The 18298-nt window shown below is 30.2% G+C and overlaps 3 protein-coding genes across 3 annotated transcripts; 2 read left to right on the top strand and 1 right to left on the bottom strand.

Moving 5' to 3' along the window:
- Positions 1 to 3220: 3220 nt before the first annotated feature.
- LOC108563796 (lipase member K-like) lies at positions 3221 to 4819 on the bottom strand. The gene is made up of 7 exons (XM_017922577.1): positions 4660 to 4819; positions 4424 to 4598; positions 4259 to 4367; positions 3944 to 4172; positions 3740 to 3883; positions 3480 to 3680; positions 3221 to 3404 (listed from the first exon to the last, which is right to left on the bottom strand). The coding sequence occupies exons 1-7, from the start codon at positions 4792 to 4794 to the stop codon at positions 3264 to 3266; spliced, it is 1134 nt and encodes a 377-aa protein (XP_017778066.1). The 5' UTR covers positions 4795 to 4819; the 3' UTR covers positions 3221 to 3263.
- A 2878-nt stretch (positions 4820 to 7697) lies between these two features.
- LOC108563152 (lipase member K-like) lies at positions 7698 to 10347 on the top strand. Its single transcript, XM_017921753.1, has 9 exons — positions 7698 to 7759; positions 8046 to 8194; positions 8246 to 8435; positions 8490 to 8604; positions 8654 to 8879; positions 8928 to 9074; positions 9126 to 9353; positions 9412 to 9530; positions 10338 to 10347. Exons 2-9 carry the CDS (start codon positions 8048 to 8050, stop codon positions 10345 to 10347), a joined length of 1182 nt encoding a protein of 393 aa, XP_017777242.1. The 5' UTR covers positions 7698 to 7759; positions 8046 to 8047.
- Positions 10348 to 11035: 688 nt separating this feature from the next.
- On the top strand, positions 11036 to 12613 carry LOC108563203 (lipase member K-like). Its single transcript, XM_017921818.1, has 7 exons — positions 11036 to 11204; positions 11255 to 11447; positions 11503 to 11617; positions 11669 to 11888; positions 11941 to 12087; positions 12139 to 12363; positions 12423 to 12613. The coding sequence occupies exons 1-7, from the start codon at positions 11043 to 11045 to the stop codon at positions 12579 to 12581; spliced, it is 1221 nt and encodes a 406-aa protein (XP_017777307.1). The 5' UTR covers positions 11036 to 11042; the 3' UTR covers positions 12582 to 12613.
- The last annotated feature ends 5685 nt before the right edge of the window (positions 12614 to 18298 follow it).

Here is an 18298-nt window from a genome sequence, read left to right as displayed (position 1 = left end):
TACTTTAACTTTGACTTTAAACGCCAGATACAATTAAATAAATCTAATCCTGTTCTACATTAAAATGTTAAATGCACTAAATAACTGTTTTGTTAAGTATAAGTATGCATTTAGTGTTGAATGTTGAATTTTCTTTATATTGAATTTATACAAAATGTGAAAAAAATATATCAAAATAAAAACTCGCAATACAAAACTTAAGAAATTCTAGAATATTTTCTTTGATTTTCAAATTATATAAATTTCTTCAAATTTGCAGAAAATGAAGCAGTTGAATGTGGTTAAATTTGCATGCGAAAATTAGATAACATCGAGGCGTCGAAGTGCACGGAAAGTGGAAGCAATTAATCGTGTTTACATCTTCCGGTTAAATCGGGCAATTTACTGCACACGTTACGCAATACGGTCTCTTCCGCTCTTCCGAGAATTACGCTCGACTTGCACACCCGCAATTGCAGCCGATTATCGACGTTTAATTGTCCAGACTGCTCACATTACAAACGTATGATTCCGCTTAGTTCCTTACCTATTCGCGCAATTTTTAATTGCATGGAAAGTGTAACCGATTGCTCACCGGTTTCATTCTTTACGATTAAAACATTGCATAATCACTCTACCATCAATTAAATGACTTGAAACTAAGAATCCATAAGAATTGTTACCAGATTACATATTGTTAATGAAATTATAATGTACGTAATGTAATATTATTATCACTTTTGAGCACTTGGCTGTACAAAGTGTGCACTTTAGTAATTGATTTTTTTTAATTAATCACACAATACAATTAATATTTGAAGATTTTTTTTTTAAATTATGTCTATTTAAAATAAATATTAATTCAACCTACATTAATATATAAATGGTTTTCAAAATATTTGAAATTACTTGCAAATAAAATGATTTTAAAATAGTCAAAAGTTGATAAATTTATATAATTAGTAAGTAATTTATTTATTGCCACTTGTAAAATATATACAATTCAATAAATTGATTGAAATATACGGTTTCTCTTCATTTCCTTCTACCAGCTTTAAAGACTGTTTCTTTCCATCTTCAATTAGGGTCATTTTTACCATGCGTCATTGATTTCTTTAAATTACACGTTGATTTATTGAACTGCTGAACAGTGAAATAATCGTTAAATGTTCAATAAACGTGTTATAATTATTATTTAGAAATTTTCTAAATAAAATTCAATACAACGAAAACCTAATTATCCGTGATAATTCGGGAACATTAAAGTGCTTTAAAAACGTAATATCTATGTGTTAATATGTGATAAATATATGGATAATATCTTCAAGAATTGGAAATATTCAATCTAAAGATTTTTTTTTTAGAAGATTTTTAATAGTAGATTTAAGGAGACTTCAATTCGAATTTACATATTAATAAATATGAAAATTGAATATTTCAATGAAAGACTATGAAATCTAATATGATTTCAATTTTTCTTATAAATTGAAAGAATTTGATGTAAAATGAAATGAAAGCGAATTGATAATAAACGCGGAGATGAGAAGAATCGTGTGTAATGGATATTATGAGTGAAACGATTTCAGTGTAGTGGGAGCGTTTCTTATTTAGAGCAAGGAGATTTTGTTATTCCATTGGAAATTCATTACGTAACGACGTCTTTCATTCTGCGCGGCAATAACTATAATAACGCTAATCGACAGGCAAGTTTTGATGCATTTCCTATTCAAAGAAGTAATTGAAAATAAAAATCGATTTGAAGAGAATATTTTAAAATGAATTATTTTAATAAAGCTGCATCCAAACTATATATGATGTCAAACATTTGTTGACGTAACAGGTGTGAAGTCATGTTATAAAACCTATCTGCTGCTTCGCTCTGCAATGCAGATTGTTTTTGCTAACAAACATTTTATTTTGAGGTGTGTTGGTCTCCACTACTACTTTATTCCTTTTCTCTCTGCAACCACTATTAATTATCCCACCTCTTGACTCTTCAGCATTTACCCAACGAACGTCTCTGATTCTAGAACTTCTCCAATGCTGGAAAAGTGGCAGGATAAATGGGATAGCTCAGAGAAGGGATCTTGGACTAGACGCTTAATCCCAGAAATAGTGAAGAAGGAGGACGAAAAGTACTGGTATTGCGAAGAAGATGATAAACCAGAACACATGTTCTTTATATGCAATGGGTGATGATGAAGCACGAGGCGGAATAAAATCTCGGAGAAGTGTTGGAACTGGATACGTTGCTGAAGAGCCAAGAGAAGTGGGACATCATCACAAGGTACGTAGCACGGGTGCTCTCTATTAAAAAAAATGACGAGCGGAAAGTGATAGTGGATACACGTAGAAGCGAAGAGCTTGCTCAGACAATCTGCATTGCAGAGACATGTGGAGATAAGTTTTAGTGAGGTAAGAATCCTACAGTACCACGACTCTACCCGTGGTCCCTATGTAAGGTTTGCTCTCCTCTACAAAAAAAGTACTTCTCCAAGATTGCTCGTGTTTCGTCTTTGCCCTTCTGCAGCATTTAAAGAACGTAAGTTCTGGTTCTGGGTTGCCATCTTCTTCGCAGTACCAGCAGTTTTCATTTTCCTTCTTCTCAATGAAGTTGTTATTGATTGTGATGGAAAGCAATGACATTGAACTAAAGTAGCTGAACTTTATGTTGTAATGTACTATAGTGTAGATGCAATTATTGCAGCAGTTATTACTATTATTACTTCTCAACTACTTTAATAATTAGAGTTATAAGTGTCGAAAGGTCCAATCGAGTAAAAATTGAATAACAGTTTGTCAATTTGTAACAGTTATTTTTAGAAATATCAATAAGAAATAATGTAATATAATCAGCAAAACTGTTGTTGCTACAAGCTGTTCAATATATAGGAATATTTCCGCTCTTAATATTGTAATTACAGTATTATTTTAATTGGTAATACCAATTACTCCGAACGACTCATTATTATAGCCATAGTAAAAGTTTGCAAAACGTTTTATAGATAAAACATAAATATTTAATTTAATTTTGACATAAAATCTTATATTTATTATTGTATAAGTAAAATAAGATAAAAAATTCAATATGATTATTTTCTTTTTTAAGAAATAATACTATAATAAAGTAAAATTAGTCTTATTACAGTTCTTGAGAATACTAATAAATAATAAACCTAAATAAATGTATTCAATAAATGGGCAAATGTATAAGCAATTTTTGTTTAATATAGTATTACATAATAAATGCAGTATAGAAATTTGATTTGAAATTTATAATAATCTTATTTTAAATTGTTAATGGCGATATCAAATTCATCGTAGAAATCATCTATGTTTTTGCTGAAGAAAAAATTCATATGGTTGTAGCCTTGCATCACTGTCAACTTCGAATTCTTAATTTCCTCGTGAACAATCATCACGTCCTTTAAAAAAAAGAATTAAAATATAACAAATTGTAATAAGGTTCGAAAAAAAAAAATACAAAAAAATAAACTTACAGTTAAATTAGCCAGAGCGTCGTTTTTACCAGCAATCAAATGCACCGGTACATTTATCATCGAAAGGTCGTAAACTTTAGGACTTCCAAGACCATGGTTGTACGCTTCAAATTTCCCGCTTGACGCCATTTGCGCAAACTGCTTAAGCGGTAACGTGGATTCACTGCTCATCAAATACCTAAAGAAGATCGGCATATATTCCTAAAAATGTATTATTATTTCATGAACATTTATTTGAATAAGTATTTAGTTTCAATTACTGCAGTGTAGAGGTTAGTTGGTCCGTATATGTAATTACTTAAATTGGCCAAATTCTTCATAAGAGAACCGAAGTTTTGCAAAATTGCAGTTAACAAATTGTTACTGGAACCGGTGTGATCAATTTGCAATACATCCAGTATTTTCTGAAAATATAAAAATATAATTACTTGGAAATTGATATTTTAGATTTTGGATTGAATTACGACGAAATTGATTAAAAGCTTGTTGGTAGAATTCATTTTAGCGACTGGGCATATGAGAATTAGTCCCTTCAAGTTACGTTTGGCTTCATCTCTATGCGTGATGGAGTAGATCATGGCTTCAGTTGTTCCCTGCGAGTGTCCAACGTAAATTATTTCACCTCGTTTGTTGGTCTCTTTGATTATGGTATCGAAGACAGCCGGCAAATCGTAGTTTCCCATATCGTCTATACTGCAAAAAAAAAAAATTAGTATTGATGAAATAGTTAGTAATATAGCTTTAACATGGTAAATTAATGGTACAAAAATAATAATTACGTATAGTTCCAATATTGTTTATCTGTTTTATGATTGCGTTCATCCGAATTATAGTTTCCTCTGGTGTTGCCCAACCATACGTCGTACCCTTTCCTGGCCAATCTAAATGCTGAAAATGAAAAACTATACGTTAAACATCAATTTTAATCACATGTTTAATCTTACCTAAAGAATTATTTCCGGTGTAAACCCACCACTCGGAACTTGCTGCAGCGCCGTGCTGCAAGAATACAGGTTGTCCGGATGGATTTGGTATCCTGTATACATTCAAAATGTATCCATCCTTTGTATAAACTGTATGATTTTCCACAGGAAAACCATGTCTGTCTATGATCGCACTCTGCAAATCAAACAATTAATTTTAAAAAAAGTTTAAAAAGTATTAAATTTCATTTATTTACTGTGTCCGAAAAAACGTCAGGGTTATCTTCGCATGTGGTGATTAAGTTGTATTCTTCATATTCTTTGCAACGTTTCCCTCTGAGACCGTAAGCAAAAGAGATTTGAATGAAGACGATGAATAAAAGTAACTTCATTTTGAGACGTCTATTCGACTATTGTTCATATTTTTCATATATATATATAGGCCTAAGCGATATGATAAGCTTTTAAGGTCATTTCGTAAAAATTTCATAAATAATTGCAACTGATTACTAATCAATATGCGCATTTTGTTTTGAAGTTTAAGCATTTTAAGTCTTAATTGATAATTTCCATGTTTTTTTACTTTTTAAATTGGAAACATGGAAATTCGTCATTACATTCTTACACAATAAATAATTATTGGCTTAAATTTCACTGAGAAGGACACACGTGTTGAAAGAGGGTAAATTTGGCTACAATTTCTATTTGTTTTAATTTCACAATTTTAACTCAATTCTACTAAAAAAATGTCCTCAAAATTAAGTAATTATTTTGTAACAAAATTATATTTACTCATCTTTCGTAATGATTAACCCGAAATGTTGACTGAATTAATAAATTTAAAATATAAAACAAAAAATGTTTATCAAGAGATTATTTATTTCTTAATAGAACAATTACACCAATCTTGTATTAACAACATTTTGCAATATTTTTATTTATTGTCACTGATTTTTAAAAAATAAAATATAAAAATGTTATAATTAAATAATTATTTCGAAAAAAAAAAAAGTATATTTAATCTTCTTTAGCAATTATTAACAGAAAATGTTGCCTGAATGAATAAATTTAAAAAGATAAAACAAAAATATTTTTCAAGTGATTTAAAACAATTGTTTTTTTTTATGGTCCATTGACCAACCTTCATGTAGGTTTATTAACACATGCACATAATACACGTACACACACGCACAGTTTAGGTGAGCTTCTATACTGTGTTGATATTTCCTGCTGCTTTTTGAGATCTCCTCTCTCACACTCTGGATACCTTAAGGCAGTGATCCCCAACCCCGGTCCGTCCGGGCCGCACAAACCTCTCGTTGCAAAAGACAAGCTCACGGTTCTCATTGACTTAGTCAAAATGTTAAGTCACGTCCCCATTCAGCGAGCCGCGGTATAATTATCAAACGTTGACCAGTCCGCGGCGATAAAAAGTTTGGGGAATACAGCCTTAAGGAACACCAGCAGAAATTTGGTCTTCAGTAATTTTGACTTGATAGTGCCTTCTGAATGAATAATACACATGCGGAAGGAACTTTTTAATTTTATACAGCTGTCCGTCATGCCAAAACCTATCGAAAGCTTGGGATATGTCAAGGAAGGCAGCAGAGTAATACTTCTGTACTTCGAGACTCTTGTTGATTTCTTCTATTCGATGCACCTGGTGTACCGTGCCATGCTGTTTTCGAAAGCCGAACTGATGATCTGATATTATGTTATTTTCCTGTATCCAAGGTAAGAACTCCGCAGTAAGAACAATTTAGACAGTACTGGTAAAAAGCTTATAGGTCTATATGAGGTAGACAGTTCTGGTGGCTTTGAGATAAGGATGATTTCTAGTTCGATGAAAAGCAGCCAAGTCTAAGGATGGTATTGAAAATCAGTGTAAGTACATTTAGACCAGTAAATGACAGTTGTCTCAGGACTTCAGTCGTTATTAAACCGTAGCCAGGAGATTTTCTTGGTTTTAATCCTCGCTGAATCATTGTTTCGACTTGTTTCACTTTGAAGTTTTATAGGAAGCTACATTTGGTATGGGATTGCGAAAATGGTTTGGCAAGTACTGAAGGAAACGGTTAGAAAACGCTGCCTAGATGTTCAACAAAGAATTTAGCTTTCTTCATGTCGATTTTGGTTCAACTACCATCAAGTTTACGAATCGGCGACACACTTTGTGCAGAGTAAATAATAAGTGGATTCGATTGGAGTCAAGTTACTGAGGTTGTTAATGACTTCATTTTTCTAGTTTTCTAGTAATGTCTTCAGTCGTCGATCTATTTAGTAATCTTTTATTAGAAGAATCACGGGTAAGTTGCCAGTTTTTCTTCAGCTTTCGTTTGCTCTTTTTTATTATAACTGAACATTTGTAAGTTGTTTCAGTTGCAAACGAGGCAGGTTTTGGAATCCAGGTTTGTTAATTGAAACCATAAAAATCCATTAAAATAATTACGATAAATTACAAAACTACTATAATTCGTAATTTTTTTATTGTCACAATTTTAATGTATTTTTTTTAGTAAAAAAATGTTAAAATTAAGTAATTATTTTTTAAGAAAAGTGAATTTACTATTTCTTTTCTTAACTAACCCCGAATGTTTATTGAAATAATAAATTGAAAATTTAAAATATTAAAGTGTTTTTTTTTATTAGAAACATAAAATAGTTTTTAACATAAAACCTGAAGGCTGAATCAGAATGGAAAGTTTCCAGAAAATAAAATATAAAAATCAAAAATCATGTAATAAAACTATAAATTATGTATTTATAAAGTTTCACATTTCATAATATTTGGTAATATAATCTTAGGCAGTTATCAACTTTATTGCGTTCTAAATATTTCCATTAGATTTAAAATGCAAAGCATATTAGCAAATCATTACTGCTAGTTAATTTTCACTTACCTGTTTTCAAGGTGAAATAAATTAAAATATTAGAAATACTCGTTGAAACTGAGATCATTTCTCGTAAATTATTTTCCAAAGATGAATTGGAAATCATTTTAACATTTACGTTTTTTTTTTCTTAGCAAAAACTTCAATTTCAATTTGATTTTTTTTTTTAATTTTTTAATGATTATGGAAATGCTTTAAATGTTTGTATAAAAGCTTACTTATATAATAATAACAGTATTTAAGTGGACAGAAACAAAATCAATTAAATTGAACGTGAGTACAATTGTTATAAATGATCGAACTTTTATGCATGAATTCGTAGTTAGTATTCGTAGTCAGTCTTCCGTGATACTTGTTTGAAAAAGAAGACATTTGATAAACTTTAAATTAAGAAATTTGTTTGAAATTAATTTATTAATTGAGAAACAAACAGTAATTATTTACAAGAGGCAACCAAACCGAAGAAGTGAGTTATATAAAAAGAACATTTTCTCGTATTAAGTTTAATTATAATTAAGATTTTTAAGAAATCTGGACAAATTACACGCAAATATTTAACTTGTGGCATTCTGTGAAAATAAAAAAATAATTATAAGTAAAGTTGGTTGACTACGTTATAACATTTGAAATATTTTCTAATTAGCAAATATGTAGAAATATTGATGTTTTAAGTCAGCAATTATTTATAAAAGTGTATAATTACTCAATCAGATAATTATTGATTAATTTTGAAAAATATTATATTTTTTTAGCAATGATGTTAATTTATATTCTTACAATACTTTTAATTACAAAGATTGGGATATGCGTTGAAAATAACGTTTGCACAACAGTGGAAGGATATTCAATGAAAGAAAACAATAATTTGTGCAAATATAATCCAGATGTGTTTTCAAATACGGTAATTGTTGTGGATTTGTGCAAATTTCTTATTAAAATTTTATCTTTAAAGTGGGATATGGTGCAACGACACGGTTATCCTATTGAGAAGCACAATACTGTTACAAAAGATGGGTATATACTAACAATATACAGAATACCACATGGTAAAGAACGCAGTTTCGGTGGACAACCTGTGTACTTGCTGCATGGGACTTTGTCGAGTTCAGAAATGTGGGTGAATATAGGAAACAAGTCTTTAGGTAAGTTAGAAAAATTTTCAGAATATAGAAAATTTAGTATTTGTATAATTTTAGCTTTTAAATTGGCTGATCGTGGATACGATGTATGGATTGGAGATGCTAGAGGAAATTTCAATTCTTTGGGACATATTAAACATGATATTGACAGTAATGAATATTGGAACTACACGTAATTAATTCAATTTAGTTTTGATTTCCCATTGAAATTTTGTTTTTAGATTGGATGATCTAGCTTATTACGATATGCCAGCAGTATTGAATTATATAAGCAATGAAACCGGGAAAGGCGGTGAGATCATTCATTTGGGTCATTCTCAAGGATCGTTGGTGGCTCTGATGTACGCATCTCGTCTTCCATCTCATGCTAAATCTCATTTGAAAGGTCTCGTACTTATTGGACCTGTAACATATATTAGACCAGTTTCCAACTTAATCACCAAAATGGTAATAATTATATAATATAATAAGTTTTTATTTCATGATAATTTACAGTATTCAGTATTAACATCATTGATTCCTTACGTTGGTGATCGAAGCAACGCTATAACACGATTTTGCACTATGAATTCCTACTTCTTCAATATATGTATTAAAATATTGGATTTAAGCTGTGGATCAACGAAAGATACTTACGTCTTGGTACTATAAAGCTCATTTTAAATTTATTGTTATTACATGTGAAATTTTCAGGAGGATATGCCAATTTTCTTCAGCTATTGTCTCTATCAGGAATCAACGAAACCTATTAACCATATCGCACAGCTAGGAAATTCGCAGAGGTGTCAGATGTACGATTATGGACCAAAAGGAAATCTTGAGGTGTATCAATCTGATTATCCTCCTGAGTATAACATTTCACGCATAAATATACCCACTTATCTTTTCGTAGGCGAAAATGATACAATTGCTTCTCCAAAGGTAAATAGTTCAAAATGGTTAAAATGTGTTTAATATTTATTATATTTTTTGCATCAAGCATGGAGAGTTCATTTACAGAAACCTGACTATCCAAGAAAAAGGTTTATTCGTTTTGAAGGGCTTCAATCACGTGAGCTTATTTTACTCGAAATATTTGGAAACTGAGTTTCACCGAAAGTTGTTTAATCTGTTACATAATAAATTATTGTCTATTTCCTATTTGCATAGTGTTTTTATTTTTACTAATTATTAACTTATTATTTTGAACAACCTTTCAACATTAAAGTATCGACGTTCAGAAGATTAAAATGTAGTCGATATATTTTTGTTGGTTTACCTGCTGTTAGCTTGCTTTACTAAAAATATTTAAACACTGAATTCATTTGAATGTTGTTCAATTCATTAGATAATTATCATCAATTTCTTATTTGCATTGCGTTGTGCATGTTTCAACTTTAAAATATTGAAGTTTAAAATAAGTTTAGTAAAGAGTTTGTTTGTTGGTTTAGCTTCATAAAACCGATGATCCAAAACAATGATTTGTATTTAGGTATGAATTTGTATTATTTTTACTAAGAAGATTTGGAAACTGAGTTCTTCGCAAAGTTGTTCAATCATTAGATAATAAATTATCGTCAATTTCCAATTTGTACAGTATTTTTACTAATTATTACTTTTTTATTTTGACCAATGTTTCAAATTTAAAGTATTGAAGTTCAATAGGTTAAAATAAGTTTAGTAAAAGGTTTTTTTTTTGGTTTAGTTTCATAAATCTGACGATTTAAGAAAATAATTTGTATTAAGGCATCAATCTCTATTTTTCTTTACTAAAAAGACTTGGAAACTGAGTTCTTCTCCAAATTGTTCAATTATTAGATAATAAATTATCGTCAATTTCCAATTTGTTTTGTGTTTTTATTTTTAATAATTATTACCTTTTTATTTTGAAAAATGTTTCAACTTTAAAGTATTGAATTTTAATAGGTTGAAATAAGTTTAGTAAATAGTTCTTTTGTTGGTTTAGCTCCATCAATCTAATGATCCAAAAAAATAATTTGTATTTGGGATTGAATTTGTATTTTTTTTACTAAAAAGATTTGGAAACTGAGTTCCTCAAAAAGTTGATAATAAATTATCATCTGTTTCTTACTTGTATTGTGTTTTTTATTTACTAATTATTACGTTTTTATTTTGAATAACGTTTCAACCTTAAAGTATTAAAGTTCTAACGGTTAAAAATTAAAAGTTTACAAATAGTTTTTTTTGTTGTTTTTATCATGTTTCATATCCAAAGTTTTCAACTTTCAATAAGTTGTTGCGATTCCAAAGGTGAAAAATTCGAAAGGTTAAAATAAGTTTAAGAATTTGTTGTTTATTTAATCATGATTTACTGAAACCCTCGAAAAGTTGAAATAATTTAAAGAATTATGTACATTTTTCTTTTAAGCACGTTTCGCAAATGCTTGTACGTGAATAAACCTTGAAATTTTAGTTAATAATTTATTATCTGTTTACTACTTGTTATGGAATATTCAATGTTTCTGTTCTTTTTAATTGGAACAACTAATTATCTATGTTAATCCTACTGTGAACGGTTTTAATAGAAATAAGTATATATATATATAGTGATAGCATACGGTTATTTAAAGTGTAAGTACGTTGGAATAGGCTGAATCATTTCGTGGTAAAATGTTGTTTAAAATACTGGGATTAATGTTGATGATCGCCAATTTTGGCATGACCCAAATTTGTTTCCAAACAAAGAATAACGTTTGCAAAACCGCCAGAGGATATTCCAACAAATGCGATAACAATACTTGTTACTACAATCCGGATGTTTTATCCACTACAGTAATTCAAGTTACAAATTATGTAAACAGAATTAATATGTTGTTTTTTAGGTGGATATGGCAAAAAGACATGGTTATGACATAGTAAAACATGAGGTAATTACCAAAGATGGATACATATTGGGGATATACAGAATATCTTGTGTTCATCATACAAACGTTGGTAAACAGCAACCGGTGTACTTATTGCATGGAGCTTTATCAAGTTCGGACGCTTGGGTAAATTTGGGTAGAAAATCTTTAGGTAATTAAACATAGAAAATCAATAATAAAATTAACTGAAGAAATTTAATGTTTAGGTTTCAAATTGGCTGATAAAGGTTACGACGTTTGGCTGGGAAATACAAGAGGAAACTTCCACTCGCCGGGGCACATCAAATACAACCTTAAAGATAACGCCTTTTGGAATTACACGTAAACCATCAAATAATTAAGATTTGCTTTTGACTAATTTTTAATTTACAGTTTAGACGATATGGGGAATTATGATATGCCCGCTGCTATGGATTACATTAAACAAGAAACTAACAAGCAGATTGTCCACATCGGTCATTCTCAAGGTTCGCTACAAGCTTTGATGTATGCAGTTCGTCATCATTCGGAGGCAAAATTAAATTTGAAAGGTCTCATCTTGTTGGCACCTGTAACATTCATTCCTTACGTGAATGATTTAACTTTAGCGTTGGTACGTTTAACAGTTTTGTTAAATTGTGTTTAATCCACATTAATTGTTGCAGTTTAAATTGGCTTCAAGTCTAATTAAGAAGGTTGCAATTCGAACCAATATTGTGACAAAAATATGCACATCTACCAAAACAATGCTTCAAATTTGCAACATGTTTACAGATTTAATGTATGGACCTAATAATAATACTTATGTGATGGTAAATTAATTAGTTTATTATAAATATGTAATTAATTGGGTTTAATTTTAGGAGGAAATGCCTCTGTTTTATAGTTACATGTATAATCGAGAGTCTATGAAACCTTTGTATCAAGTGAGTCAACAAGGAAACGCTCAGAGGTTTCAGAGTTTCGATTATGATATAAAAAATAAATTTATTTATCACTCAGAGAAACCACCTTCTTATGAAATAAACAAGATACAAGTTCCGACTTATCTTTTTGTTGGTACCAACGATAAAATTACAACAGTCGAAGTAAATCAATCAATAATATATAATTATTTATGCCAGTGTTGTTAATAATTCAATTTTAGAGAGCTCAATGGATTTATGGAAACTTAACTGTTTCTGAAAAAGAAATTCACGTTTTGAACAATTTCAATCACATGAGTTACTTCTTTTCCAAGGACGTGGAGGGCGAATTGCATTCCAAAATATTTAATATTTTAGAAAATAAACTAGTTGATTTTTAATTTAACTAGCAGTTTTGTCCATAAAATTACAATTTATTGATGACAATTATAACGATTTAACACATTTCAATACATATCTGAAATAATTAAGTGATTGAAATGGAAAATCAAATTTAGTTTTAACCAACTTTAATTAAAGAAATACCTCGTAAAGTGCGGCATGGATCAGTCCGGTTTCAAAATTTCAAAATAGACTTAAAAGTTCTCAAATAGTGCGGTATATTGGCAAATTATTAATATATAATAATATTAAAGCGTTTTAAAGTTTTTTTTAATGTTTCTCATTAACTACTACTGTACTAATTTGTGCCCTCGTTTGAAATGTATAGATAAAACAAATAAAATGTGGCGATTGCAAACGAGAATACAAGTAACGAACTAATTACTATTTTTTGTACAATTAGTAATAACAATTAGTTTTTGTTATTAATGTAATTGAACATTATTAAATATTAGTGTTAATTTAGGTTATACATATGAAAATAACAAGTAATTTAATAAATGTAATTATTTTTATTATCTGTACATTACTTCATTTTACATATCAAATTTTGCTTATATAGGGTAGCCGATCTGGTACGCCCGTTTTAAATTTCCTTCTATTTTTGACTTCTAATGTTTAACATTTGTCATCTGCTGTTATTGAAGTTATTAAAAATTAGTTTTTTTGAAAAAATAAGTAGAAATGTTTCAAAACATAAGCAGAAATGTCGAATCTGGGCCAATGAAAATCATAGCTCTAGGAACACATAACGATGAACCCATAAGGAGTCAATGTTTGGTGCGGATTATGGGCTGAAGGAGTAGTTGGACCGTTCTTTTTTGAGGTATCAATTGGACAAAATGGACCTCAATGAAATGTGGTTTCAACAGGATGGTGCCACATGCTATAATACAAGAGAAATAATCGATTTGTTAAGATCATGTGATTTCCATATGCGAATGCGGATGTTAATTAGTCGCCCAGATCTTGTGACTTGACCTCATGCGATTTTTCCTTTGGAGTTTTGTAAAGTCCAAGGTCTATACTAACAAACAATTCCTGAAGTGAAAATAGAGATCCAATGCGTTATTTCTGAAATTGAGCCAACTGCCTTGCAAAAAGTCTTCGAAAATTTTATTAAAAGGATCAGGGTATAAAAGCACAGTCGAGGCGGTTATTCGGGCAACTTAGTATTCTATAATTAATCTCAACATGTCTACTTTATAAATCAATAAAAACATTTCCAATTAAATACTAATTTACTGTGTTTCATTTCAAAATATAATCCGGCGTATCCGATGGGTCACCCTATATATAATTTACGTCATAATAAAAACTTTTAGCTGCATTTTTTAAAATCTACTATTTATTTGTGAAATGTAATAATTTGTCTCAGTATCTACAAGATACAGTGCTTTGAATAGTAGTAACAAATAATAATGACCTGGAACCAGATTGAGAGAATAAAATGAAATTAGTTCGCAATTTATTTGTGAATACAATTGGGCGCCAAGTTTTTGTAAAAATAATAATATTTAGGAATCTTAACTGATCGAGAGAAATAAGAAAATGAAATTAGTCTGAAATTTATTTGTGAAATGTAATAATGTTGTTGCCCCACGTTGATCGTGGATTTTGTAAAGTGATTATATAGGGTAACAACACATCCAATAAATGCCCTTCTCGGTTTTACTGGAACAACAACTGCAAGTGAATGGTGAGTTTAAAAAAAAAGACGATACCGTTTATCATTTTATTGGATATGATAGCCCACTTTTATAGTATCTTAATTGATACCATCCAATTAAGATACTATAAAACTGGGATCTCGAAGACATGTGGTTTTAACAGGAACCACACATCACGTGAAATACTTATTGGCATTATTGCACGAGAAAATTTCCGGTCAACCAGAATTGTGTGTCCATATCGTTATTGAACTTCTTTCTCTGGGTTTTTTTGAAGCCAAAAGTTCATGTTAACAAGCCCACAGTGGATGACTTTGAAGGAGAAAATTAGACGCTGAATCGCTGAAATACAGCCCCAGATATGCAAAAATGTGGTTGCAAATTTCATCAAAAGAACGCAGTTGTACCAGCAGTGTTGTTACAAACATAACTTCCATATGTCTACTTTACATCTTAAATCAAAGTTTCGATTTTTTCTCAAAAAAAAAGTGTTTTTTACACTATATAATATTTGATTAGATATCTACCTCATAGCATATAGTTCTCGAAGAGTACAATAAGAACTCTTTGTTTAACACTATTTTCAAAAACTATTTCTTTTTTAAGTAGTTTTACATTTGGGTAAATAATTAAAGCTTTTCCAATGGGTAATGGGTATGATGCAAGCAGTGAGTCATAACATTTAAAACTTGCAGATGAATGATGCGACGTGGAAGTTGGTTAGGCGGATCCATTTATTCAGTAATTAGTTCAATCAATTGGAATTCACGGCTTTAGGGCTGCATTAAATTGCGTGGGCGTATAGATGTGTATGTGTGTGAGTTTTGTGTGTGCACGTCAACGACGAGGATGTGGAACATTTTGCAGGAAGGCAAAGTTTCGTTAAATTCCTGGTGTAAAATTTAATGGGCGCAATATCTGCGGCTTCCGAATAGATTCAAAACGTCCGCGCAGTAAATTAACAAAAACATTTTGGTCACTTTTATTCGGGTGTCCAGTGTCTGCTAACTAAGGGCTGGAGAGAGGATAAAACCGGAGGACTGTTATGGTCGTAGTTTTGGACTCAACGGACGCTCGGTCCTCTTTTTAAAAACTATATAGTCTCTTCGCATTTAATTGTAAACAATCCAAAACCAGCTTTGCGGCTTTACAATATCCTGCAACAACCGGCCATAATAATTGTACCGCACCTTCTCTTCATCCTCTTCCGCAACCTCCTTCTGCCATCCACCGAATCCTGCAAATATTGTAGCTATTATGTAAAATTAGATTCTCTTCCTTTCTCGTTCCCAGCCACACGCTGCCGAATGATCGGGCTTAATTATCCCATAAAAACTTTCCCTTCCAGCATCAAAACTTTATTTTACTGCACAAACATTTAAATCCTTCTATTATTTCCTTGAAGACTTCATGTCAACCTCAATCTAATTAGTAAATTGCATCGCATTTTAATTGTGAAAAAAAAAAACAAATTAATTTCAACTTATTTTATGATACTTTCATTTTCAGAAACTTTACGATTTTTGACAAAATAAATCAATAATTACTGCAAATTCATTTTATAATTATGTTGAATGAAATACTTTCAATTAAAAGTTAATTAATATTAAAAATATATAGATTTTTGTATAATTTTATGAATAATTATTGACTGGACGTAAAGTATATTATTTATTAGAAAATTTTAAGAAAGTTGTTAATAAACAAATCTGAATTATTTTATTAAATTTACAAAATTTCTGTGTTCGAGTTTATTGTAAGAAGTCGATTAAAGGATAAGAGAAACGAGAAACCGATATCAAGAAAAAATAAATAAGGGTTCGATAATTGGGTTGCTGTTTTAATGCGAAGTATTAGAGGATCGAGTGGAGTTAACAAGCCTGAAAATGGCGTCGGACAGTGCGAGGGAGGGTGGATTATTTCTATGCCGAAGATTGATGGTTAGTAATTAGATTCCATGGAGGAAATCCATACAAAACCTATGTCTTCTTTTTTTATTATCAGTTGATGTGCTTGTGTGTATCGTCGGTATGATGTGAACCGCAGTGTGAAATGTTCCTTGAACCATTGTGTCTACTTCCCATCGAGAGAGGGACAAGGGTTGGTTACTCTGTATGTGGGTTTGCTTGTCTCTCAGTACGTTACGCTTACATCCAGTTGTTTGCGTACTATTCAATAGCTTTGGATTGTGGTTAATCACAGTGGCGTTCGCCGCTAATTACTTAATATTGTAACAGTCTGTTGTTGGGTTACACACGGCGACAGTGACTAATTACACGAAACTTTATTAAATCAAACTAATTAAACACCTACGACAAACCACAGATTCAAAAAAAAAGTTTGTTCTCAGTTTACGTACTTACTATGTAAACAACTTGCTGCAGCTTAAGCAAAATCAATCTTATACAAACGGTTAATATAAGTATTTAATTCTTATTATTAAATAATTGTTACTCTGTTCGCAAGAACATACCTAAGAACAATTGACAATGGTTTGTGGGAATATAGACAGTGTTCATATAATTGTATAATTAGTAAGTAAGTAAATTTCTGTTAGTTAAACAGAGATAAGTCATTTTATATTTTGTTCGTAATGTTAATATGTATGTATAATTGGTAAATAGATAAGTTAAAATAAACGATACATTTTAATATAAAGAATTAAAATGAATGGTTTTCAACACATATGTGTCTGAAGACCATCATGAATTTTAATATAAATTGACAACATTGTTCAATTTGTTCCCAAGAACGTAATTAACGTTCATGTTAACATACAATGTGTAAATAAATAGTTTGTAAGTTAGATCAATAATTTGGTACATTTTCATATAAATGGAAATCATAAAAAATAGTAATTGAAAACAGTAAATTTACTTAAATGTTATCATTTTTTTGGTATGACACATTCTTCGTAATAACGTACTCGATATTCATACAAACGTACAATATGTAAATATAACATTAAGTTACACAGATGTACTTTAATAAATCGATGAATGTTCGCATAAACATACAACGTTTTATCATATATGTTTGCTATTTTCTTCAATATTGATGTCAATTTTATTGTAAAACTGGAATATAAGTATAACAGGTTCATATAAACGTACATTTAGTTAAACAGGTGTACGTTAACTAACCAATCCATGAATTTTCAAATACATTTAGTATTTTTTGGAAAACATATGTCACTTTATTCATACAAACGTACGTTAAAATATAAAACATAAAAGACACATGTCTTCTTTTTTCCTTCTGATATTCGATGTCCATATGAAAGTACAATTTGAAAATAAATAGTCTATAGCTAATATATAGATATTCGTTAATAGATCGGTGAATTAACATATAAATTAACGATTTTTTTGGAAAACAATTGATACTTTATTCTCAATAACGAACTCGATATTCATACGAACACATAAATTTTCATATACATGTACTATATTTTGGAAAATTTCGCTTTGTTCGCAGAATCATATTATCATATATTTTTGCTATTTTGCTACTAGTTTCTTGAATGTTACGTCAATTTTATTGTAGAAAAGGAATATAAAAATTTTTTACTTCTTTTTTTTTTTCTGATTCTCGATATCTATATGAACGTACAATATGAAAATAAATAATCGAAAGCAAAAATACTATTTTTTGGAAAACGTATGTAACTTTCTTCGCATAAATGTACATTTTATCATATACAGGGTGGCCCAATTGAACTGCAACTTTTCAGAACGCTGTATTTTTTTTATTTGAAATTGGATTTTATTGAACCGCGAGCAAACAAATGTTGGAAAACAATTACATTTTTTCAATTCATTTAAAATTTTCTATATAGACGCCTTGTGCTGGAACTACAGCTCTGAGTTGGTTGACAAGCGAGTCACATGCTGCACGAATCTAAATTTGCGGAATCTTCCTCGATTCATGAAGAAGCGCTTGACATTGACCCATACTGAGAGTCAATTTGATTTGCATCCAGTCACTGTGGAGGCAACTGTGCGGTCGAAATGAAGTGTGGAACGTTGTCTCATAGCCATTATTGG

The sequence above is a fragment of the Nicrophorus vespilloides genome, unplaced genomic scaffold (genome assembly GCF_001412225.1).
Source record: "Nicrophorus vespilloides isolate i.1.1-1 unplaced genomic scaffold, Nicve_v1.0, whole genome shotgun sequence".
Lineage (NCBI taxonomy): Eukaryota > Metazoa > Arthropoda > Insecta > Coleoptera > Silphidae > Nicrophorus > Nicrophorus vespilloides.
The sequence above is the reverse complement of the archived record's forward strand: the minus strand, read 5'-3'. Positions and strand labels throughout refer to the sequence as shown.